Raw genomic sequence first — 25,290 nt, forward strand, 5'->3', positions numbered from 1 at the left:
CATGACATTTGGGAATTGCTCAGCTATTATTTTTTCAAATATTCTTTCTTCACTTTTCACTCTTCCTCCTGAACTTCCCTTATGTATATGTTGTAAATTTGATGGTGTCTCCGTGTTTTTGAGTTGCTATTTCTATTTTCTTTGCTTTGTTTTTCTCTCCTTCAAACCAGACATTACAGTTGATCTGTCTTCAAGGTTGCTGATTATTTTTACTACCAGTTCCATCTGACGTTAAGCCCCCTTATGGGCGTTTTCAGTTATTGTACTTTTCAGCTGCCAGAATTGCTGTTGGTTTTTTATCATAATTCCAGTCTCTTCATCAATATTCTGTTTGGTGGGGACATTTTTCTTGTACTTTTCTTTAGACAAGTTTTCTTTTGTTGTTTAAATACCTTTAAAACAGCTGATTTAAATCTTTGTCTAGTAAAGTCCAACATCTGGATGTCTTCAAAGGCACTTCTTATTAACTGCTTCTTTTTTGTATTTTTTGTATTTATGTGTCATACTTTGTTTCTTTGCATGGTTTATACATTTTTTAAATGGGACAATTTAAATAGTATATGAAAATTTTAGAATTCATATCCTGCTGCATCCCTGGATTTGTTGTTAATGTTTTATTGTTGTTTAGTTACTTCCTGAGTTAATTCCATAAAGTCATTATTCTTCGTGGTGTGTGGCACCTGAAGTCTCCTCCTTGTTAGCTGAATGGTGAAATACTTATTGGATAGAGATTTCCCCAAGTGCCCATAACCAGTAGGTTTCCCAACTTTTGCTGAGGAGCTCTATTTGTGTGTATAGGAGCATGTTTTTAATACTTAAGCAGACAATTTGTGATTCTCCCATCGCTTTCACTTTCTCCTTACTTCAGGCCTTAAGGTCACTGACAGTTGTCAGTGCTTTTATGATAGAGCAGCTTCTGCTTTCTCACTTTTCAGAGGTCCTTACTATGTTGGTCCTGCTGATACCACTCCAGGTTAGCAGATTTCAAGGGAAAGTCTAGCCCCCCAAGATTTCTTCCATAGAGTTGCCACAAAGAATAAATATATACAACACATATAGAAACATTTGAGGACTGGGGAATACAGTGCCAATAAACCTCTACTAATAAAAACTGGCTGATGAAAAATCTTCCCAACCAAAAGTTAATTTGAAAATATAGATTTTAGGCATTCACAAGAAAGGATTTAGGAAGGCTTCTTTAAGGAGCATGTAAATGTTCTCCATCTTGATTTGAACAGTAGTCACATATGTGTATACTTATATCAAAACTTGCTGTGTATTCACCAGAGAGTAATTCGCTTCTCTTTATATAAAATATTCCTCAATTAAAAATAATAACAACAATACCTTGGGCCTCCCTGGTGGCTCAAGGGGTTAAGCACTGCACTATGAAACAATCCACAGCCTGTGCAGCACAAGTTCGATCCCCTGCTGGCCAGAGAGAAACCCACATGGCGCAGCAGACCTCTCCTGTCTCTCCCGCTGCTCCCCTCAGTGGTGTATTTCAGTCAGTCTGCCTGTTCTGTTCCCCGTTCTGTCTTTGGTGGATCTTCTTACTCCCCACACCTCTGGCCTATACCCCAGCTCTTGTATGCATAAATAAATAAATCTTAAAAAAAAAAATACCAAGCTTATGAACAGGAAACTGTGTTATACATCTAGAATTATGAGTAAACAGCTATTTGGAATGATGAATCCAGAACAGGATATAAATTTTGACTATGCCAACAAATCTTCCAAATATCAGGATAAGGTGGGAAGAGAGGTGGGGCTAAATAGTATCTGTATGTATATTTATATGTATGTGTATTAGTTGTCCACATGCAGAAAATTGCATCAGATCGTAGCAACTGAAAACCTAAATCTTTATTATCTCACTCAATTTCTGTGGGTCAGGAATCCATACTTTGATAGGTTATTCTGGTTCAGAGTGTTTCAAGAGATGGTTGTGGTGGTCCTGAGATTGAACTCAGGCCAAAGAATTTGTTTCCAAGGTATCTCACGGGTATCCTGGTTGAAAGGGGTCATTGGATGGCAGTCACCTTCCTTCAGAACCAACTGTCTGAGACACAGAGCAAGGTAGAAGCCGTAGCATCTTCATGACCTAGTCTACTCTGAAACTACAAGCTTATCCCTTCAGCCATGTTCATTGCTTGCACAGACCAATCCTGAAGCAGTGTTGGTGGAGATTACAAGAGGATCATTAGGGCCTCCCTGGTGGCGCATGGGGTTAATTAAGTCTTAGTACTATGAAGCTGTTGGCAGCCACTGCAGCAAGAGTACAAATCCTGTCCAGGAAGCTAAACCACATGGCACAGCAGACCTCTCCTGTCTTGCCTGCTGCTCCCCTCAGCAGTGTATTTCAGTCAGTCCGCCTGTTCTGCTCCCCACTCTGTCTCTGGTAAATCCTCTTACCCCTCCCCCCACCCCCACACCTCTGGCCTACACCCCAGCTCTTGTATGCATTTAAAAAAAAAAAAAACCCAAGAGGATCATTAGGCATTGTTTTGGAAACTGGCTAGTAGTCTGCTAATTTCTGCAGTTTTTTTTTTTTAAAGATTTATTTATTTATGCATATAAGAGCTGGGGCACAGGCCAGAGATGCGGGGGGTGAAAGGATCCACCAGAGACAGAGTGAGAAACAAAACAGGCAGAATGACGGAAATACACTGCTGAGGGAAGCAGCAGGCCAGTCAGGAGAGGTCCACCCCGCATGTGGGCTGTTCCCCGGCCGGCCAGGGATCGAACCTGCGCTGTATAGGCTATGGACTGCTCCATAGTACGGTGCTTATTATTTTTTTTTTTTTTTTATAGAGGCATGTTTTTCTTTCTTTCTTTCTTTTCTTTCTTTTCTTTCTTTCTTTCTTTCGTTTATACATTCACTGGGTACAGTCAGAAGCGCGGGAGGGTGAGAGAATTCACCAGAGCCAGAGCGGAGAACAGAGCAGGCAGAAGGATGGAAGTACACTGCTGAGGGGAGCAGCGGGCGGCAGGAGAGGTCTGCGCGCCATGTGGGACCCTCCTCTGGTGGCCGGGGAGCAGCCGGGGATCGAACCGGCGCCGCAGAGGCCGCGGGCATCTTTGCAACCCAGCGCTCAACCGCTGCGCCACCGGGGAGGCCCAGTACGGTGCTTATTAAACCGTTGCACCACCAGGGAGACCCTGCAGTGTTTGTTTTTTTTTTTTTTTAAACCAGGAACTATTAGATACTGCCCACAAATTAGAAAAATTAGAAAATGTGATTGTACCATCATTTCCTTTGCTTTACCTCGTTTTTTGGGGTATCTCATTTTTCCTCTCGAAGCAGTTACTGACCTTGAGTGTGGCTTTACTTTTCACCCTAGTTTATTAGTCTTTAAATTTTTCTTGTGTTAAAATCAAATTTAATGTTTTTACATTTTAGGTTTCTTTTTATAGTATGATCTTATTTAATAATTACTTTTTCTCTTCTGTGTCTACATGTGCTTGGAGTGATCGTGTAGTCAGTGTAATTATTTCTTTTTTATATAAATTTAATGTAATTATTTCTAAGTGATAAGAATTTGGGTGGATTTTTAAAAATTAGCTTTCCATTTAGTTTTACAGCTTTCATCTGAATAATTCTTTTTTATATTCATGTAATACAGGTTTACAAAACATAACTCAGGCATTCTAAATAAGTTTTATAATACTAGTAATGTTGAGAATTTAGGGAAACTTTCTTATCACTATTAGACTATAAAATTGGGAACAAACTGATAGTGTCTGTCACAAACTGCAGTACTGTTCAGAAGCTACGAGTCAAAAATTCCATTTCTGTAAATTGGCCCTAAAATACTTATTCACATGCACCAATAAATGTGATTCATTGCCTCATAACATATAATAAGAAAGCATTAGCAACAACTGCAGTGTCCCTTAGCAGGTAAATGTTTAAATGGATTATGGTATATTTTGGTACAGAATACCATGCAAGATTTGTATTACATGAGAAAGTTCTAACACATGATGTGAAAAGCATTAATTTGCTTTATTCTGTTTAGAATAACTCCAAATGTGTGTTTTAAAAACTGGATGTATAAATAGACATGTTTATGTGTTAAATGCATAGGAAAGATTCATAGAAGGAATCATACCAGGTAACCTGACGTGTCTACATGTCTACAACAGGGAATAAGAGAAGAGTTGGGGATGAAAGGACTTTTTTTCTCTATACATTTCTGAATTATTTATATGGAGAATGATGTATGTGTTTTAACTTAATTTTTTTTAGATGTCACTCTGGTTGCGCTGTGCAGGGTGAGGTGTAGAGATGCCTGCGATTCTCAAGCAGAAAATTGCTTGAAACACCAAGCTTCACTGTATGAGCTCTGAGATGATCTTCTAATTAGAAAGGATCTGATCGTGCCGATCTTGTGCTTGGTGGATTGTGGATGACTTGTTCTTATAATCAAGGTACCTTCAGTTGTTCAGGCAGAAGAGGCTGAGATTCCAAACTGCGGGAATGAGGATTGGAAAGAACATGAAAAGAGTTTTATGAGAGAAAGTAGTTGGATTTCGTAAACATGTGAGTGGGCAGAGTAGAGTGGAAGATAGAACTGAGATGGGGGACACTGGAAGAACAGATTTCAGGGGAGAGGATAATGACCTAAGTTTACTATGCTGAGGACCTGTGGGACGTCCTCATGGAGCTATCTAGCGGATGGTTTGAAAGAACAGTTTGCTGCTCTGAACGTCATTATTTGGGTGCTGTTTTCAGTCATGATTGTTGATAATTGAGACGACCAAAGGCAGAGTGTCTAGACAGAAGAAGCTTCAAGTTGGAACCCAGGGACAGGAACTTGCAAGGAGCTGCAAGCACTCCCTGAAGCGACTGCAGTGCAGCGCTGGGGGTTGTAGCCTGCGTTCCAGAGGGGAGATGATGTGCTGGTCAGCAGTGTGACTCCACTGAAACATCAGATTTTAGTGTTAGGGACTTTGACAAGAATGGGCTGTGGTGGAGAGCCCTCTAGTGGAAGGGAGCATGGCGTTGGAGGAAGGAGCCTGAGCAGCTGAAGCTCAGAAAAGAATGTGAATGTCACTGGCAGAAAAGCTTTCAGTCCTTTGATTACAATGTGATTACTACTCGCATATAGAGAAGAAATTAGAGGTTAGTTTTAGTATGTCCATTTATGAAGGTTCTATGGAATTTTTCCTCTGCCCCATGAAAGAAAGATAATAAAGAGATTTTGAGGAGCTAGAATTTACGGAGAAAAACTTTTTTCCATCCATCAGGAAGAACAGGAGCAATGGGGGAATTTTGTCCTAGAGAAGTACAAAAACTGGCAGCACAGAGGAGCTGCAAGGGCTTTTGGCACCTTGCACAGCCAAGTTCCAAGCCTTGGGATAGCCTGGAGGATGAGTTCAAGCAACCTGCCCTGTCAGCAAACTGGTAATGGAAAAAAGTAATGATAAAAATGTGTCATTCTCTTACTTTTTACATCTGGAAAACTACCTGCTTCATAACTTTTTTTCTATGTTAACTATATGAAAACTGAGATCAAATCTGTATGGAAGGGCCTCCCCGGTGGTGCAGCGGGTTGAACGCAGCGCTGTGAAGCTGTCCGCAGCCTCTGCAGCACAGGTTCAATTCCCGGCCGGCCAGGGAGATTCCCACATGGCGCGGCAGACCTCTCCTGTCTCGCCCGCTGCTCCCGTCGGCAGTGTCTTCGGTCCGTCTGCCTGTTCTGCTCCGTGCTCTGTCTCTGGTGAATTCTCTTACCCTCTTGCACCTCTGGCCTGTACCCCAGTGCTTGTATAAATAAATAAATCTTGGGGGAAAAAAAAATCTGTATGGAAGAAGTTCTTTGCTTGTTTTTTCCTCACAAAAAAGACTGAATTGGAGGATATTCTTTATTAACTTTACTCCCTTTATTTTTTTTAATTAATAGCTATGGTGGAGCAATCCATAAAATATATGTGAACATTGCTTACCTCAAAAAGTGGGATTAGGGAGAGAAAGCTGTAATTAACCGTGCACCTCTCTGTTGTTTGACTTAATTACAATGTTTATAAGACAACCAATAAAGGATGTAGTATTTATGGAGAAAGACTAAAAATAAGATAAATTAATGCATGTTTGTAGAAAGAAAAGAATCTAGAGTGAACAGTGTAGGAAGAGTGCCACTCTGAATTTTACTTTACAAAAAAGAACATAATTAAGAATATATCTTTATTCCTAAAACTGTATACTTTCTCGTTTGTATGTGGGTGTCTTCCCATATTGATACATATTCATTTGCTTTATTTTTTAAAACACTACATAATTTTGAACTTTTTGGGGGAAAAAAACTATTGCAATATAACATAAAAACAAAAAAGTATCCAGCATAATGGCTTTTACAGAGTGAAGACACATGTAATCGCTTACCTGGATCAAGATCAAGATCAATGCTTGTCACCCCACACGCCTTCCTCATAGTACCTCCCGGCAATTAATTTCTCCCTCCTAACCATAAGTTGCCACTATTCTGATTGCCGCTGGCATAGGTGAGTTGTGTCTGTTATTTTTACTTTATGTAATTGATTCATATAGTTGTATGTGACTTTTGTGTGTGAGCCTGACTTTTATAGACCAACATTACTTTGTGAGATTTACCACACAGTTGCATATGGCAGCAGTTACCCCTTTTCTGTTTGGTATCATAGTCTACAATAGAATGCTCATCACCACTGTTTTCGCATTCTCTTGTTGATGGGTTACACCGCCTGTCGAGTTGCTTCAAATTGGGATCTACCAGGGATAATAATGCTCAGATAGCCTTCTTGTGCATGTCCTTTGCACAGAGTTGTGTTGCGCACATGCTCGTGTCTGTGGGCTACATTCCCAGGGAAGAAACTTCCAGGTGATGTGGTATTCATGTACTCAGCATTGGTGGTCCTGCCCATTTCACATAGTAGCCCTGAGTGTTCCATCTCCTCCAGCACTTGGTGGTGTTGGCTTTTCATTTGTTTTGTTTGCATTATTTTGTTGTTGTTTGTTTTTGAGGACTGTTTTAAAACATTGATTTTAAAAGGCTACCTATTGTCTTATCATGTGAATATGCTATAATTAACCTCCTTTGCATGGGCTTTACCCTTCACTGCCACTGCAGCACAGGTGGAACCTGGAACTGTTAGTATCTACTGGGCTCCGTGGCTTCTTCTATGTGTGATCTGACCGTGTCAGGGAAAACTAGTACTGAAAGGAATAGAACCAATACATTCCTTTTTCTTTTAGAGAAGTTTTTGTTAGATTTTTTTTTTTTTTTTTTTTTTTTTTTTTGGCATAGAAGAACTGGGGTGTAGGCCAGAGGTGCAGGGCATTTGGGGTTGAGGATTCACCAGAGACAGAATGGGGAGCAGAAGAGGTGGCTCTACTGAAATAGACTGCTGAAGGGAGCAATGGGCGAGACAGGAGAGGTCTGCTGCGCCATATGTGGGTTAGCTCCCTGGCCGGGGTCAAACTTGGGCTGTAGCCGTGATGGGCCACTAAGGAGGCCCATATTCTTTTTTTTCTTAACAGATTTTCCTCAAATTCCCTCTTGTTTTAAATGGTATGGTCAAATCTAAAATCATTTTGTTGATAGGAAAATTGATTCTGATTTCATGGTAAATGGTTATTTTCTTCAGTCTTGTTTAAATGTAGAGTTAAAAAATAGCATAGTGTCAGACACTAGACTTTTGTTGAAAGTATTGCTAAACAGAGACAATTTAATTATCCAGAATAATTTGCATTCCTTTAAAATAAGCAGACAGTGCTAGCTGCCAGCACCTGCATCCCATAGATCTTCAACCCATTGGAAAACTGCTGTGTGAATTACTTCTGAATACAGTCACTTAGGTTTTGGGAAATTCTGAATTTCATCCATTTAAAAGTAAAAGTCTTTCCAGTCAGAATCTTGCTTCACAGCCCAACTGCCTTTCTTTCAATACTTCCTCCTCCATTTCCTTACATTTCCTTTTGACATAGATTTTTAAAGTGTGTGAAACTCTAAGGACTCCATTTTCATGAGTTAATGTTGTCCCCAGACCTCCTATTTCTCATATTGGGGTGTGGTACTGAAACCCGGTCTTCCTGTTGTGCTTCACAAAGGTGTCGGTGCAGGTGGTATTCAGTCCTAGCCTGTTACTTACTGTAAGTAGCTCCTTGGGAGAGTTTCAATGAGGTTAACCCACTCTAGTAGCCAAATGGCCTTTTGGGAAGTGCCTTATGGTGGGTGCATATGACAATTTCATCGTTCTTACTATTCTTTGCTTTTGCTAATTGTATGTTGAATTATTCATCTTTCAAAAAACTATAATGACCAGAAGGAGCATGTGATTCTCATACTAGTTTTAGACCTGCATTTTTCACTCGTTCATGTTGTGGTTCTTCACTTTTTTAATTAATTGGTATCGAGAACTTCTGACTGATAGCTGAACACTACTGCTTTAAACTCTGTTCAATTTTTAGGTAAGTCTGTATTGGAAAAACATCTATCTCTTGAGATTTCTTGAAGTCATTTTGCAGCATAACTCTAAAAGTCTTTCACGTCTTAGTTATCTGTGCTAATGGTAACGAGTCCAAAAATGCATAAATGAATTAACAATCCAGAAACCTTATTGAAAACAGTATTTTCAATGACCTTTTCCAAATCTCTGAATCAGTTTCATCAGTAAGTAGCAAAATATATTGGGTTGATTGTTTTTCTTCTCAATATATGTATGGAGGTGTGGTGGTGAAACACAAAATTAATCAAATTCTGACAAATAACAGTTACTTGGAAATCTCTTCATTTATCTCATGTTCCGAGGTTAATCTTAGAGACCACTGTCAAGTCTTGGTTAATAGATCGTTGCTGAGAGTATCCTAGCCAGTGCAGTCAGTCTTTGCAGAGAAGTCTGATATGGAAGAGTTTGCTCAAGTTACAGATCCTTACAGAGGACACAGAACAAAGCATTCCGTCCCTCAGACCCAACAGGAAGAGCCCTCACTAACCTCCCTGTGATTTCAGTACCCCCAACAGTTACGTCTTTTTCCACTAGGTATCAGCCAGAGCCGGATCTCTCACTGGCTGTTGCAGCAGGGATCAGACCTGAGTGAGCAGAAGAAAAGGGCATTTTATCGATGGTATCAACTTGAGAAGACAAACCCGGGTAAATATCATTTCCTTTTTTTCATTGCATCTGAAATAAGACATATGTAGTTAATAACTGTATTGAATCCATGTGCTGACCACGTTCCTAAGGTAGTTTCATATTTACTGTTAAAGAGCACTATTAGCTGTAAAACATAAGCCCCGACTGTTAACACTTTTCAGTTTAGTGTCTAATATTAGCCAGTCATGTTCCTTCTTCCTCCAAGGTGCTCTTATGTTTCTGGGTTGTATCATCATTCTAAGTGTATTTTGAAAGAAGGGTTATGCTTGTCAGTGACTGGTTTTCCTGTCCTCAACTATAGGCATACATGAAGATTCCATATCTAGTCTTTTTTGTAAATCTTATTTTAGCCAGTAATACAAAGTTAATGTTCTTATTTAGTGCATGTTCTGCCATATCCAGTGATCTCTGCCAATGATTTTCTGTTTCTGAATCTGTTTACCTGAGTGATGCATGTGTTTTTGGACTTCAGGGTCTAGCTACTCCGATGACTTCCGGGAGCAGCAGTTGGTCGGAAGGTAGAATGAAAACTTAAGGAAAAGATCAGAAACTTCTGTGTCTAGATCTGCCAGGAACAGGCAAGATCTGCTGCAGGATGCCTGCAATAAGGGGTCATAAAGTGAAATGTGAAGTTGTGTGACGGACTGTCTCAGTCTACATGTTGCGTGGGCCAGTGGCTGTGAGCCTGGCCTCAGATTTAACCTTATGACCCGCGCCTCCATCTGTAATGCTACAGCCCTGACGCCTGTGCTGATAGGCGAAGGCATTCGTTGGAATATTGCATATTGAAAATGCTTACCTAATAATATCATTGGACCAGAGGTGGAAATAAAAATGTTATGGAGACATATTTTTGTTGGGGGTTGGGGGAGGCAAGATTTTTTTCCATAGATCTTCATCTCAGTCTTAACAGGACAAAACAATAGATCATTGCAACCTCTCTGCAGTGATTTTTTTTTTTTTAATCTATCCCACCTCCCAGTTTCTATTTTGAAATGTTTATGACATACAGAAAAGTCAAAAGACCAGCACAGTGAACACCTGTTTACTGTCTTATTAGAAACATTAATTGTTAGCATTTTGCTTTATATAAAATAAGTGAATAAAAATTTCAAAAATTACATATGCTAGTGTTGATTAACTTATTCTTCTTATAGCCCCTGTATTTCTTATAAACTGGGGGTTAAGACAGAAGCAGGGTTAAATTCAAGTTAGACATTTTTGGCAAGAATGCTCATAGATTATTAAAAAAAAAAAAAAGAATGCTCATAGATTATTTAAGGGGGGTATGGACTGATGGCTGCAATTTAGGCTAACATTTATCAAAATAAAGTGAATTTATGGGTAGATAGGGAGATGCATAGATATGTGATAAGGTAAGTTTAGTAAAATGGTAGGTGGTATAAGTATGGATTTTCACTATAAAATTCTTTCGTTGTTGCTGTATGTTTGAAAATTTTCTCAATAAAACACTGGAGCAATATGTGTTGTTAGTAATGTTTCTCTCATGTAGTCACATCATGAAGCATCTAAAGTGAGCTTGTAATACTCTGCACATGCTAAGTTTGATCATTTGTTAAGTGTATTTGCAATTTGTAAATAATCTATAAGGCATCACTTAGCCACTGGTCGGAGATCCCTTCCCACAACCACCTTTCACCATGACTTTAGCATCCACTGATGGTGTTTGCCTGAATAGTTACTCCAGTGGGGAATGCGAAGTGTCGATAAAACTTCATCTAGCATTACTTCACCATTTATTGACAATCCTTCTGTAAAGAACTTCATTTTTAGATATTTTCCTGGTGATATCTAAATCTACAGCAGACTTCTCAAAACAATGGCTCTGTTATTGCTGCCTTTAGTTAAATGTTCTAAGGCAGCATGGTGCAGTAGAAATACAGTGAGGGTGACAGGTAGGATTTTTAATTTTCTAGTAACCACACTTTTTAAAAAGTGGAAAGAAAGAGCTAAAATTATTTTAATACTATATTTAATAAATATCACTCTGTGATTTAATCAGTATGCTTTACATGAGTGAGATACTTGTCTTTCCTTGTCTTTTGATACTGAGCAATTATCTTTCAAATGCTCGATGGCAACATGCAGCTGATGGTTATCATGGAACAACAGTCTAAGATAGATCATGCTTAAAGCAACACTTCAAACTCAGCCCTCAGCACTCTTTCCAAAAGATATCACTGCTCCATGATTCACAGCTCAGATCAGATGGAGAAAGACAAAAAAAATAGGCACATCAACTTAATAGAACTGCTTATGCTGATAATGAGATCAAATGGGTAAATAAGGAACTTTTGCCCACGGATTTAGTAAACTTCGGTCACATCTAACAATTGGCTATCAGGGGGACCACCAGAGGGATTGTCAGGATGTTCCAACACAAACAGGACAGAGCAATGAAACATTTGGGGCTAAACCTGGTCCCGTGTGAGGCAGTTTCAGCCTCCATAAGAGAAGAAATTTTTGTTTTTTGCATTTGACAGGTACAGCAGTGCCGGCCAGGTAACCTTATCACAGCCAGTGAGGCTATGTTCCCACCCTGGGACTCAGGGCTGAGTCCAGTCCTAGACAGGGAACTAGGGTACCAGGAAAATGAATTCATTCTGGGGCCCAGCAGCATCGTTGCAGCTGGAGTGATAGCTGCACGCCCCAGAGCACCGCACCACTGTTGGGGCCAAGGTTGGTGCTGGGGTGATGTAGCGTTCTCCCAGGGCTGTGTTTTAAAGACTGTTATTGTTTCATTTTTGTTTTTAATCTTCCTATATCATTTATCGTAGAACCAGAGCTAGGCTCACCCATCTTTGGGAAGTTCGAGGAAATGTAGAACTTTGGGAAGTTCGAGGAAATGTAGAAAGGAAAAATGGGAAGACTAACAGCATTCATGCTGTGGAGTAGGGCTGTTTTCTTAAGAGAAGAGTGCCTCTTTTTAATAACACGTTTCCCCTAGCTGTTATGTAATAAACCAAGATGATTGGTTTTCAATCAAGAGCATTATGCTGATTGTCCCCCTTTGGAGGGTCTTTCTGATTTTTATTTGAAAACCAAATCCACACTGAATTCTTTCTAATCATGTTTTCTACAGGACACATTTTAAAGTTGTCTGAAGAGAGTAAAGTCAAAATTGTCAACTGGTAGTTTTCTTTGCATCTATACTAATTAGATATTAGCAATTGAAATTTAATTTTTTATGGTTTTCTTTGCATTTTAACTTTAAGAGTTAATATGGCATTGAATTCTTTCTAAATAAATGTAGATAGACTATTTTGTTTATTTTTTTTTTTTGGCCTTAGCTAAAAAAATACATATATATATTTTAAATTCTTTGACATTTTGGAGCTAATATGTATTATCCTGGGCTAAAATTAACTAAAATTACATTCAACTGTTAATAGCTTATCTACTGTGTCAAGAATTGCTGATAGTACTTCAGAATTGCTTATAGTACGTCGTTGTGAGGTGATTGGAAACTACCTAAATGTCCCTCATTTGAGAACCGGTTAACTAAATCATGGTATATTTGTGTAATGGAATAGTAGGGGTGGTAAGCAGCTATATTTTTTAAAGATGGCTTTATATGAATTCAGTTTATATGTGATGTCATCAAACTTGCAAGTTAACAAAGTAAGGTACAAAACAATGCTGTTTACATAAGGGGAACACACGCACGTGCACTCGTGTGCACAGGGCCCGTCTCTGCAAGGCTGTGCAGGGAGCTGGAAAGCACTGCCCTGCAGAGGGGCCTGGAGAGCCAGGAGTACTGTGGCAGCAGGGAGACTATTAACTATGTGACGTTTGTGTTTTCCTAAGCTTTGTACCTGTATTGTGTATTTGAGAAATACATACACAGCATAATAAAAAGGAGGGAGGGACAGAGACCAAAAATAAAAGGAAATTAATCTGCCTTGTTAATAGCTTTTAGGATGTGAGAAACTGAAGAGGCTAAGATCACATTTTGCCTCTTTGGGAAGTTCGAGGAAATGTAGAACTGGGCAAGTAGATAGAAAATAGGAAAGCCAAAAATGAAAAAAGAAAGCAGTTATTTTTATTGACAAGTAGTTCTTTTATTTCACTTTTTTCCCTCTGTCTAGCAGTGTAAATGGTACCATCCATTTATGTACATTCTAAGGAGAAAATGCAAAATTAAGCAAAAGCACAACATGAAAAATTACTTTTTTCTCTAAATACAAGCATTTAGAAGACAAAAAATGCTTGTCCTCTCTGTGCCTCTATTCCTGACTCTCAGAGAAATTCCCTCTGTATTCCTTCATTGAAATTTTTCTCTTTTTCAATCTCTTTACTCTGAATTCATTTGGATATGGATTTTTTGTTTTTTTTTAGTTTCTCTTTGAGTGGATTCAGCAAGAGAAATAATATAGCGTGAGTATTAGTTTTTGGTATTGATAATCCTGTAGATACAGATATATTATAGTGCTCTAATAAACAAACCAATTATCAGAAATTCCCAGTGTTACCCAAAGCCTGCCAAGGCCTACAGATATAACAGTGATGGAAACTGATGAAATACATTTTATCTTGCCTTTTATGGAAACATTTACAAGAAAATACCTTTTTTTAAAAAAGAAGTACTGAATTCAGTGTAGTTGACATTAGAAGTAAGCTCAACAATCTTTCACCTAGTCTAATTTAAACATTACTGTAGCACACAGGTTTGCTGAGTTTCTTTTGGCTCGTGACACTGATTCTGCATATTTCTAAATTAAAGTTTGTCAAGAGGAATATGCGGCAAACACGGGAAGTAGATTTGGCGATCACAAGTAATGCCTCCTTCACTGTCGCAGTGTGGGCGCCTCAGGGAGTCTGTGTGTGACATGGGGAAGGACGGGAAACCACTTCTGGAAAGGCTGGTGTCTGTGGACCGAGTAGTAACAATGCTGCAGTCATCAGCAGATTGACAAATGCTCGGTAGCACTGAGAAATGACACTGTTAAGGAGGGAAATGATCCTGTATTCATAGAGAACAGTTGTGAAAATTTAAAAATCTATCCGCAGATTACAAAGTTGGTTTTTTTTCCTCACATGTTTACATGTGCTAGATGAATGTGTAAAATTTTATCTTATAGAAACCCAGCTATAATGCGGAAAGCAAAAATGTTTCTATAAGGAAGCTAGGTAACATGGTTTTCCTGTAAGGTTCTTTAGCCAACCCAGAATGCCTATCTTTTACGTTAAGGTTTAAAGTTTAAATATACATTGTTGCTGCCTTCTGATAGCTGTATTTTTCTGTCATGGTCAATAATTTTGAACCCATTCTTGGGTTGTTCCTTGCTCTCCAACATTTTCAACTGGAGCAAGATGAGATGAACAGAGGTTTCTAGAACAAATCTGTTGGAGTGTTTCCTGTGCTATTTTTAAAAACTGCTACATTGAAAAAGAGAAAGGAGCCAGAAGAAAAATCTGAAAAGTAATGCGATAATATTATGTTTCAAATTAAGTATGCTCACAAATTTGAAATTATTCAGTTTCCCCCTTCTGGGTATAAATTTCTTTGATAAATTTATTTGGGTATAAATTTATCTGGGTATAAATTTCTGGGTATAAATTTATTTCAAAGTAACCAGAACACAACTTACTTTTCCTCTTTCTTTTTACCTTCCTTCCTCCCTCTTTCATTCCCTTCATGACCAAATCTGGACAATATAGAATATTAGAAGGAAGCATAGCTATATTACCAATAATCCCCAGCACTAAGAGAGAACCATTATCCTCTATTGGCTTATTTCCTTCATCCTCACAATTAAGATTCTTTGTGCCTATTTCATTTGAGCCCATTTGTCATTCGCCTGAACAATGAAAGCATATCACAGTTACAGGTGAGGCCTCCTAGGTGGGCCTATTCCACTTCCTTCCCATGAAGCCCAAAACTACTCTTCTCTTACAGAGTCAGCTCTTGGATGAGAGGACCTGCTATTGCTGTACCCTGTACGTTTCTCCCTTATTTTGATGAGTCACGATAGTAGTTTGGCTCTGTTTTAGACCTCTTTTCCACGCCTGAGAACAAAATTTGTATAATCTAAGTAGGTAGATTCCAGGGCCCTTGTTACGCTGTAATTCCTACTTATATTTCACCTAATTGCCAAGTTATTTTTGTAAATGGTATCTTTTTTTTTTTTTTTTTTAGATTGACTTATTTATGCATACAAGAACTGGGGTATAGGCCAGAGGTGGGGGGGGGGTGAGAGGATTCACCAGAGACAGAGTGGGGAGCAGAACAGGCAGATTGACGAAATACACTGCTGAGGGGAACAGCCGATAAGACAGGAAACGTCTGCTGCCCATGTGGGTTATCTCCCTGGCCAGGGATCAAACTCATATCTTAGTGGCTGGCGATAGCTTGATAGCACTGTCTTTAACTCCTGCGCCATTAGGGAGGCCCTGGAATCTTCTCTCTTGAACTGCCTAATGAAGGTTTCAGTTTAGAGTTACATAGTGGGTAGATCAGGAATTTTGCAAGCCGGTAAGCTACTGAACTCGTCCTGTAGAGGATTAGAAAATCACTCTTTGGCCATGGGTCCCAGCTCCTCAGCTCTGCTGTTTCAGTGCTCCCACCCCCTATAAAACAACTGTAAGTAAATGGATGTGCGTGGCTTTGTTCCAGCAAAATTTTATTTACAAAAACAATAGAAAACAGGCCATAGCTTCCTGGCTCCAATCTTATTGTAAGCCAAGAATATCTAAAGCGTTATATGATGACATACTTACAACTTAAGAAAAATACTTTTCATTACATACAACAGGGAATCACCTATCAAGGGCTTGAACAAAAATGAAAACTATAAAAACATTTATGTGCGGCAAAACCTGTATTGCTCATATGAAAAAATTGACAGATTTCACTACATAAAAATTAAGATCACAAAGGACACCATTATAAAGATAAAGACAAATGGCAAATTGGTGAAAAACTTGCAATCCACATGACTAGCAACTGGTGATTGTACAAACCAGTAAGATGAATAACCCAGGAGAAAAATGGGGAAAAATAGAAATTCACAAGAAAATTGTAGTGGTCAGTAAACAGGAAAAGATGCTCATTCTTACTAATGGTGAAATCTCTTATTAAAGAAAAAATTTTGGCCACCAAACAGAAATGTGGCAAATTATTGATATACATAATATTCAATATGTTGGGGGAATGTGGGAAAAAAACAACAGAGATGATTTTGATGGCTTGTGTTAATTCTCTGTTCTTTAGTAAATTACCCTAAAATTTAGCAGTTAAAAACAACAAACACTTGTTATTTCACAATTTCTGTGATTCAGGAATCCAAGAGTGGCTTAGCTGGATCGTTCCAGCTCAAAGTTCTCATGAGGCTGCCGTCATTGGGACTGGCTGGACGGCCCACTTTCAAGCTCATGTACTTGACGAGTGCTGGCAGCCCCAGTTCTCACCTCCTGCTGGCCAGTGACATCAGGTCCTCACCTGATGTGTCTTGTGCCTGAGTGTGTGGCAGCTTGTCTTCCCAAGTGAGTTACCTAAGAGAGAGCAACCAAGACAGACACCAGTATCCTCTACATCTAATGCCATCTGCTGTTGGTCAGACTAACTGGGACAGTAGGGAGAGGCACTACATAGGGTGTGTATGGCAGGCAGGAGCAGGGGGTCCTTAGGAACCATGTTGGGTGCTGGCTACTACATGGGTGCACCGTCATGGGGCTTTGTTTCTCTCTGTCAGCTGGGTTCTCTAGTTCTCCACAGGAGGGCTGCTTAGCCAGAATGTCCAGAATAGTTTTTTCCCTCATATGTTTGGCATCTAGGATGGCAGGAGCACCTGGCTGACTGGGCATCTTTCACTCCATGTGGCCCTCCACATGGCTGGCTTCTTGGAACTTTGTGATCTTGGGTTCATCACAGTTCTCTGGGGCAGCTTGCTTCCCCCAGAACCAGCAGTCTAGGAGACCTAGTAAGAAGCTGCAAAGCTGCTTTTGACCTAGCCACAAACCTTTTCCATTTTCTGTTGTCAGAACATGCCACAGTACTAACTGAGATTAAAGGGCATGATTACCAGGAGGTGCGACTTAAAGTGAACGGCCATCTTTAGAACCTATCCCAAGAAGTTATGCTAGGGAGAGGTGATGCCAGCTTGTTTTTAAAGTGCTACCAGTGTAGGAATACAAATTGCTGTTATTGCGGATGCATTTTGAAGATAAAGTTGATAGGATTTGCAGTGGGCTTGATACAGTATGTGGGAGAAATAGAGAAGTCAGAGATGAATCAAACATTTTTGAGCTGAGCGATCTGAAGAACAGGAATGGCATTTACTCAGATGGGAAAGATTGCAGGACAGGAGGTTTGGAGTAGAAAATCAGGATAAGTTTAAAAAGCTGGTAACTGTATAGAGAATGCATATAAAGTGTAGCCGGTGCGAGGGGTCCACAATGGGTTGTGTGTAGTGAGGTGGAAACAATACCCGTGGTGTTAATCACCTTGTTCCAAGGTTCAATAAATGTGATTTCTGATAAGAGGAAAAAGTATTGTTGTATACATTGTCCCACGTAATTCTGACACGTTTTGACCTGTCTTACTTAGGCTCTATTAAGAGATTGGATTTTATTCCACAGGCAGAGGTGACTTCTTAGAAGTTTTGGATCAGCAGAGTGATATCACTGAGCTGTGGGAAGACACATTTTACAGTGTGAAAAAAGAACAGTGGGGGAGCCACAGCCTGAGCTCTGTCAGGGCGAACCATACTCTCGTTAAATGATAATTGTTTCTTTGAAATACTCCATGGCAGCCAGGGGCCTCATTGCTCTCCTTGTTTTAGTCAGAGCCTCCAGCCTGAAGTAAGCCAGGTAAAAGGAGGTTGGTAAATGGTCAGTGGACAAATACGTCATCACCAGTTCAAATTCTTTGACAAAAGGCTGGTCTGGATTAATAAAATATCTCAAGTATAGATTTGTTTTTAGTTTTTTTATCTTCAAGAAGTGACCAGAGTAGCATAGCATTGATAGCTGGTAGACCTGTGGAGCTCTGATTTAGTTAGTACATGTAAAGCAGATAAAATACATTTTTCTTTGATGCTATATTTGACTTTTTTTTTGGTGAGAGTATACAGCAATTAAGTTACTTTAAATTCCTTTCCTCTTAAAAACTTTCTTCAAAGGTTCCATTTTTTCAAAAACAAAGTTCCTGTGGTAATGACAGATTTTGAACATATAGGGTAAATTGTTCAAAAACCATAAAACTACCAAAAAGGAATTTCAAGAGGGTTTTTTCAGAGGAAGGCAAAGGTACTCCAGGGAAGTTATCACTGGGCCAAAGGCCATACCTACGTCCCTGTTCTGTGAAGAGGCAGATTTGGTGCTTTGTTTGGAAAAACAATGTAGATTTTTAAAATGGTATTTTAAAGTAATTAATGTACTGTCTAAGGAGGAGTATTTATCTCTTTGGATTTTCTGGGGGGATCACATAGTTTTTTTAAAAGTAAATATCAAATACATTGGACCTGCAAGTTTCAATGGAGAGGACAAAAGTTAATGATGTCATGATATATTTGTCATTTTGCTCTTAGTAAATTGCAAGATATTTGCTAAAAATATCTTGTTTATTTCAGGGGCTACACTAAGTATGAGACCAGCCCCCATTCCAATAGAGGACCCTGAGTGGAGACAAACGCCTCCCCCAGTCTCTGTCACATCTGGCACCTTCCGACTACGACGCGGAAGTCGATTTACCTGGAGAAAGGAGTGTCTGGCTGTCATGGAGAGGTACGTCCTCCTTCCTGTGGGCGATCTCCCAGACTGGATTTACGTAGTTTTCATTTCAAAGAAGTAACTTGGCATCTAGATTCTATCTCGAAGTATTCTCACCTATTGTAAAAGCTGTTTTATTCAAGTAAGTTGATCTCAGAACTGAGAGTTAGTAAAATTGGAGTTAGCATCTATCAGTGTAATTTAATAGCGTTCTCAGTAACGAGAAGAAAACATATTCATGAGTTCAGATCTTTGTAATGTATTTTGGAAAAACTCTTTGACGTTACTATGTTTCTTTCGAAATATTGAATAATTGTATAAGAGGCTACTAAGATTTAACTTCCATTGATAAGGTGTATGGCCGAAATGAGCTTCGTCCTACAGGTTAAAAGTACTTGTTTCTGACTTTGGTAATTTATCCTCTGACTCTAGAGCTAGGTCCTGACCCATAGCAGATACTCAGTACATTAGGCAAATTTGACCTTAGCATCCATTTTCCCGTCTGAAATAATATAAATTAATTGAATTAATTATGAAATGTTCAATATATTTAGTATAAATCATATAGAAGAATTATACCTTTGGTCTCCTACCTTTAAAAATGATGTTTATAAGATTTTGTTTTGATGCAGAGTTTTATGTGCATTAAGGTACTAATTTTCCATTACAGAAATACTTAATTCCTAATATTAAATGTGGAAGAAAAATATATATTTCTCAGAGTTCAAAACAATCGAATTTTTATATTGAGATTCCTCACTATATGAAGGAAAAGAATGGAGTGCAAGGTTTTAAATGAGGTTTAACTTCTAACCTGATACAGTATACATATTTACCTTGTGCTAGCTGCACATTTTTCCAGTTATCTTATGTGTGTCGTTGAGTGGGTTTTGACACTGACATCAGGAGGCCCGAAACCTGGTTTGGCTTTGCCGCTAACCTACTGGTAGCTTGGTTGGGATCAGACATTCAATAATTGCCTCATCTCAAAAATACGGTTTTTTCAATAGCCAATATTGAATTATATGTCACCTCAGGACTTTTGCCAACTCTCTTCCTGCCTGTTTTCCTGATTATTTCCCAGCTCATTAACATCACTACTTGAGAGATTTAAAATGCTGGCTTTCGGGCCCTGTGATCAAGTTGAAATGATAAGGTTTGCTCAAGGAGAAGGCTGGATCTAGTAGCCAGAATGAGACTAGCGGTTACCCAGGGATGTTATCGTCTATATTTTTCTTGCTCTCCTTTCGTAGTTGAGAGTAGGAGGCCACTCACCGAATGAGGAATCCTTATTCGTTCGAGCGGTGAATGTGAAAAAGTGAGACTACTATTCTGGAGACCTGACACGACAATCTGCTCTATTTTTCACATCTAAACATTTGATTCTTTAAAAACAATTTCAGAACTTACCACATAAGAGAAGAATAAAACTAATATCTAACTTAAATTACTTACAGTATTGTACAGTTTCCTCTGGAGAACCAAATAAGCTATTTATTGGTTGGTACAAGTGTTAATTGTACCAGGGCCTCAGCCATTTAATTTTTAAAGCAGATACCATATACATTTGTCAAATGATGTCGGTGTGGGGAAGGATTAATTTAAAAATTAATAACTTGTAATGACAGGTGATATGCCTAACGTAGTTTCAAAATTGAAGTGGAAAGGCCTTGGGATCCTTTCTCCCCGCAAGGCAACAGGAATGAGCCATAGAATCACTCTGATTAAATTTAGTTAAAAATATATTGAGGGCAGGATTTCGTGTGGAGGCACAACTGAGCCTGGGGAGTAGACACCATGAGCAAAGCTCAACCTCCCGAATTGAAAAAATTTATGGACAAAAAGGTATCATTGAAATTAAATGGTGGCAGACATGTCCAAGGAATACTACGGGCATTTGATCCCTTTATGAATCTTGTGATACATGAGTGTGTGGAGATGGCAACTAGTGGGCAACAGAACAATATTGGAATGGTGGTAATACGAGGAAATAGTATCATCATGTTAGAAGCCTTGGAACGAGTATAAGCAGTGGCTGTGTTCGCCAGAGAAATCAGTTGCTTCCCCATGTCTGCTTCCACAGCATCTTTTCACTATGACATAAAAATTGGGTTGTGTACATTTTCTTACTGAACTTTTTGTTAAATAAACTTTTGTAATAGTCAAAAAAAATATATTGAGGATATAATCTGTATATATAACATGTAACACTTCTGGTTACTCATAATTTTCAGTTTTAACCTTAATTTTATTTAATATGTGTATTTATCTAATCCAGGAATTTAGTTATCTTTGGGTTTTTTATTTTATTATCTTTTTTATCTTTAGTTTTCTTATATCTTACCTGGTACAGCTAGTAAGAATGGATGTGGCTTATTCCAAGTTACAAAAACCCAAAAAAGTCTTTCAAAGTAAGTAATAGCACTACAGAAGGTGACAGCATGATTTTCATTCTGTGAAAGTAGACTTTTCAAAGATGAAATATAAAATTCCCCAGCCTTAGAGTATGCGTGATATATTTTTCTAGAGTGAATGAATGAATAAATATCTCTGTAGACTGTAAAACCAGCAGAGTATTTAGCCTCACTCAAATATATCAGTGTCAGTCAAAAATTACTCCGTTCGTCACATCGCACACCAAGATAACTTGAAAATGAATAAAAAAGTAAACCCATATAAATAATATAAGAAAACATGGGGAATGCCTCCATATCCTGAAAATAGGGAAAATATTTCCTGTGATGCAAAATAAGGGAAAGTATTGATTAAGTTTGATTACATGAATTAAAAGAAAAAATGGGGGAGGAAAACAAATGAACAAAACGAGCCCCTCCCTCCAACTCTATAGCACCATTCATCTGTTTTCTCTCCATCTAGATTCACCTATTCTGGACATTTCATATAAAAGGAATCATATAATATGTGCCTTTTTTTGCAATTCATTTCTTTCATGTTTTCAAGTTCAATCCTTTTTACTGTGCCGTATATTGATATTCATTCTTTAACTGCCAAATCGCTTTTATTTATTGTTCTATTTATTCACACGTCAGTTGGTGGACATTTGGGGTTGTTTCTGCTTTTTGGCTGTTATGAATGGTGCTGCTATGAAAGAAACTTGTATCCTAGTAGAACTGCTGGGTCGTGCGGTGACTCTTCTGTTCCTTTTGAAGAACTGTCAGACAGGTGTAACACAGCTGCGCTGTCCACCCTCCACCTAGAGCCGTGCAAGAATTCTGGTGTCTCCACAGCACTTGCTGTCATCTGTCTTTTGGGTCACAGCCATCCCATTGGGCTCCCTCCCGCTGAAGTGTTGATGTGTGTTTCCCTGACTGTTGATGTGGGGCATCTTTTCATGTACTTGTAACTTCTTTGAAGAAATGTCTATTCAGATCCCTTGTCCATCTGAAGAATGGGGTGGTCTTTTTATATTGAATTGAAAAGGTACAAATGTGTGAGGGCACAAATCCCTGAATCAGTACATGGTTTGTAAATATGTTCTCCCATTCTGTGAGTGGTCCTTTTACATTCCTGATGGTGATCTTTGGAGCATACAAGTTTTTAATTTTGGTGAAGTTTGTTTTTGTTCTGTTTTTTGTGCCTTTAGAGTTAGAGCTAAGAAGGTTTTGCCTAAATTAGTTTCCAAAATTTATTCCTGTATTTTTTCCTAAGAGTTTCATACTTAATTTTTGCAAATGGTAAGAGATAGGGGTTCAACATCATTCTTCACTTGTGGATATCCACTTGTCCCAGAACTGTCAAAAAAAAAAAAATGATTCTTTCCCTACTGATTAGTCTTGCCACCCTTATCAAAAATCAGTTGACTGCAAATGTGAGTGTGCACTTCTGAATTCTCAGTTCTGTTTCATAGGTCTGTATGGCTGTTCATGCTTCACCACACTGTCATGACTACTATGGTTGTAAATATCAAAATTGGGAAGTGTGAGTTTTCTGCTTTGTTCTTATTTTTCAAGCTTATTTTAGTGATTCTGGGTTGCTTGCATTTTTATATGAATTTTAGGGTTAGTTTGTCAGTTTTTTCAAAGAAGTCAGGTATAATTTTGATAGAAAAGTACTGTAGTCTTGAATTTGAATTATAAGTAATAAATGTAATTCATATTCTATTTTCTCTTGAAAAAACAAAAAGGGGAGTTCTCCCAACTCTTATCTCCTGAAAAGGACATTATGCAACTTCATATATATATAGATATATAGAGATACAGAGATATATATTCACACACACACACACACACACACACACACAGTATCAACCAAGTAGACATTAACATGCCTGGGGCCCACATTGTAATAAGTACCAGCACTCCTGCTGAAAGGAACCATTGGAGCAATGTCTGATTCCAGGACTGGGGCAGAAGGCATGCCCAATAAAACTGGGCATCTTTTTAAGCAAAGGGCCATTGCAGGTAAATGGGTGATATTGAAAGTACGCGGGAGCTAACTTGAGGCTCCCATATCCAAAGAAGGGGGGAACCATTGGACATGAGTCATAATGCTGGTTGTGATAGATTGGTTACAGCACGTCTCGCATGCCAGAACCCATGTGTGACAGTGATGCAGCTTGAGAACATGTCGGTCACATCTGAGCTAGAGAACAAACTTAATAACTTGGAAAATAATAAAAGAACTGAGCATTTGACCTGCTTTTCACATACAAACTTTATTTCCAGTTAACGAAAAAGTTTTCCTCTGATGGATTCCAGCTAATAAATGAAAAGGGAATAATATAATTAGAATATAATCATTTTGCAAAATCCTAGTGAAATAATAGATCTCACAATGATCATTAATAGCTACTAACATGCCAGAAAGACTGACAACCAGAGATTATGTACCTCTTAAAGGTCGCACGCACCACCCCCTCAGAATATTCTTTCCAATAAAATTGAAGCAGAACTAAGTGTCTAGATCTAACGTTGATTTTTATAGGAAAATGGAACAAAGTTCTGTTAGGCATACCATGGGATTTCAGGCCAACATAATCTGTGATGTGAGAAATTCTAAAGGACAATAACTCACTGTTTTAAAGAAAATCTATTAGCCAGTTGAGTGAAAAAGATAATCATTCTTGCTTCTGTTACAGCATTCCTTGTAAGTAAATGGAACTCTATATTAAAGTACTTATATTTTAGAACTGTGTTTTGAAATGTATAATAATATGATGAAATGATACAATGTGTGGGATTTACTTCAGAATGGCACAAAGCAGAAAGGCCAGTCAGGAGTTTGGATGAAGCGAGTGGGGCTAGGACAGAACATTGATGTTGGCAGCTCGGTGGTTTTCCCTGGGGCTTTAGGATGCAGTTTTCTCTTATTTTGTGCACAAATTGTATGCGTGTCCAAGGAGGGTCAGAATTTTGGGTCAGAAGCAGATGGAACTATGAGAAATGAAGTCTTTATGTATCACAGAAACTCAAGTATGCAGTATTATCTGGCAATAATAATGACAGTAAATGTTTTCGTGTCACTGCAGTGGGCCTTGATGAGAGCATGGTTAGCAGACATAGTTCCCAACAGTCAGGTTGGGGAGACAGATATGAATCAAATAATCACACAACTGAAGGCAAAATTGCCTCTGTAATACCTGTATGAAAGGAAAGGTATTTACGATAGTGGGTGTGCTGAGCGTCTAATTAGGTTAAAAACAGAGAAAGAGCTACGGTCACCAAGAACTGCGCTGGTACTGCGGTGTGCCTTTTTCAGTCTAAGTTACTTTACATTAAAGGTTTAAATTCAATTCCTCAGTCACACTAGCCACATCTCAAGAGCCCAATATGTATGTGTGGTGACTGACCGTGGCAATATTTCCCCTCTCCTTTTGACCTAACTGACTTTTACTCACTGTATTCTGTGCTTCTACAGTATTCTGTTGTCACAGCTAGGTACTCGTACAGTTTATTCCCATATCTAGTTAACTCCTTTTCCACAAACCTGGGGGCAGCAGCTGCCTATCAGCAATTACAGAATTAAGGAATAAATACTATTATGAAGGTGGACAACTTAGTTTACAAGAGGAGGGATAAAGAGAGGCCAGCGGAAGGCTGTTAGAGTCATCTGTCCATGAGTGGGGAGGACAGAGACTATAGTGTTTAGAGCAAAGAGTGAGAAGATCATAGGCATCAAGAGAAATTTTGAAGAAAAACTCAGGTAATGTAGTCACAGAGAACACAGGTGACAGAGCAGGAAGTGTGATGCTCAGGGCCCGTTCACCCGCGAGACAGGTCTGAGCCGCTGGAGACAGTGTGACTTTAGGCAAATTGTTCAGCATCTCTGAACCCTCCCTGCAATGTTTATAAAGAGTTACGTATTTCGAGGTAGTGAAAAGGGACGGGCTTCAGAGGCATACAGATTTGCAGTTTAGTCCCAGCTTCGCCTTGCGTTCATCTTTGGAGATTTGGGTTTTCA

At 38.8% G+C, this 25,290-nt stretch overlaps 2 protein-coding genes across 11 annotated transcripts in view; both read left to right on the forward strand.

Moving 5' to 3' along the window:
- Positions 1–25,290, forward strand: part of HMBOX1 (homeobox containing 1) — a 147,288-nt gene that overhangs the window by 94,596 nt on the left and 27,402 nt on the right. For all 10 annotated transcript variants that reach the window (XM_037526535.2, XM_054701088.1, XM_054701089.1 and 7 more), the window contains 2 exons: positions 9,025–9,135; positions 18,732–18,885. In XM_037526535.2, the coding sequence (XP_037382432.1) occupies positions 9,025–9,135; positions 18,732–18,885 (265 nt within the window). The remainder of the gene's footprint in view (positions 1–9,024; positions 9,136–18,731; positions 18,886–25,290) is intronic.
- On the forward strand, positions 19,468–21,046 carry LOC119258029 (small nuclear ribonucleoprotein G-like). Its single transcript, XM_054701096.1, has one exon. The coding sequence runs from the start codon at positions 20,668–20,670 to the stop codon at positions 20,896–20,898; it is 231 nt and encodes a 76-aa protein (XP_054557071.1). The 5' UTR covers positions 19,468–20,667; the 3' UTR covers positions 20,899–21,046.

The sequence above is a fragment of the Talpa occidentalis genome, unplaced genomic scaffold (assembly GCF_014898055.3).
Source record: "Talpa occidentalis isolate TD23 unplaced genomic scaffold, MPIMG_talOcc4v2.1 talOcc4.4, whole genome shotgun sequence".
NCBI classification, from domain to species: Eukaryota; Metazoa; Chordata; class Mammalia; order Eulipotyphla; family Talpidae; genus Talpa; species Talpa occidentalis.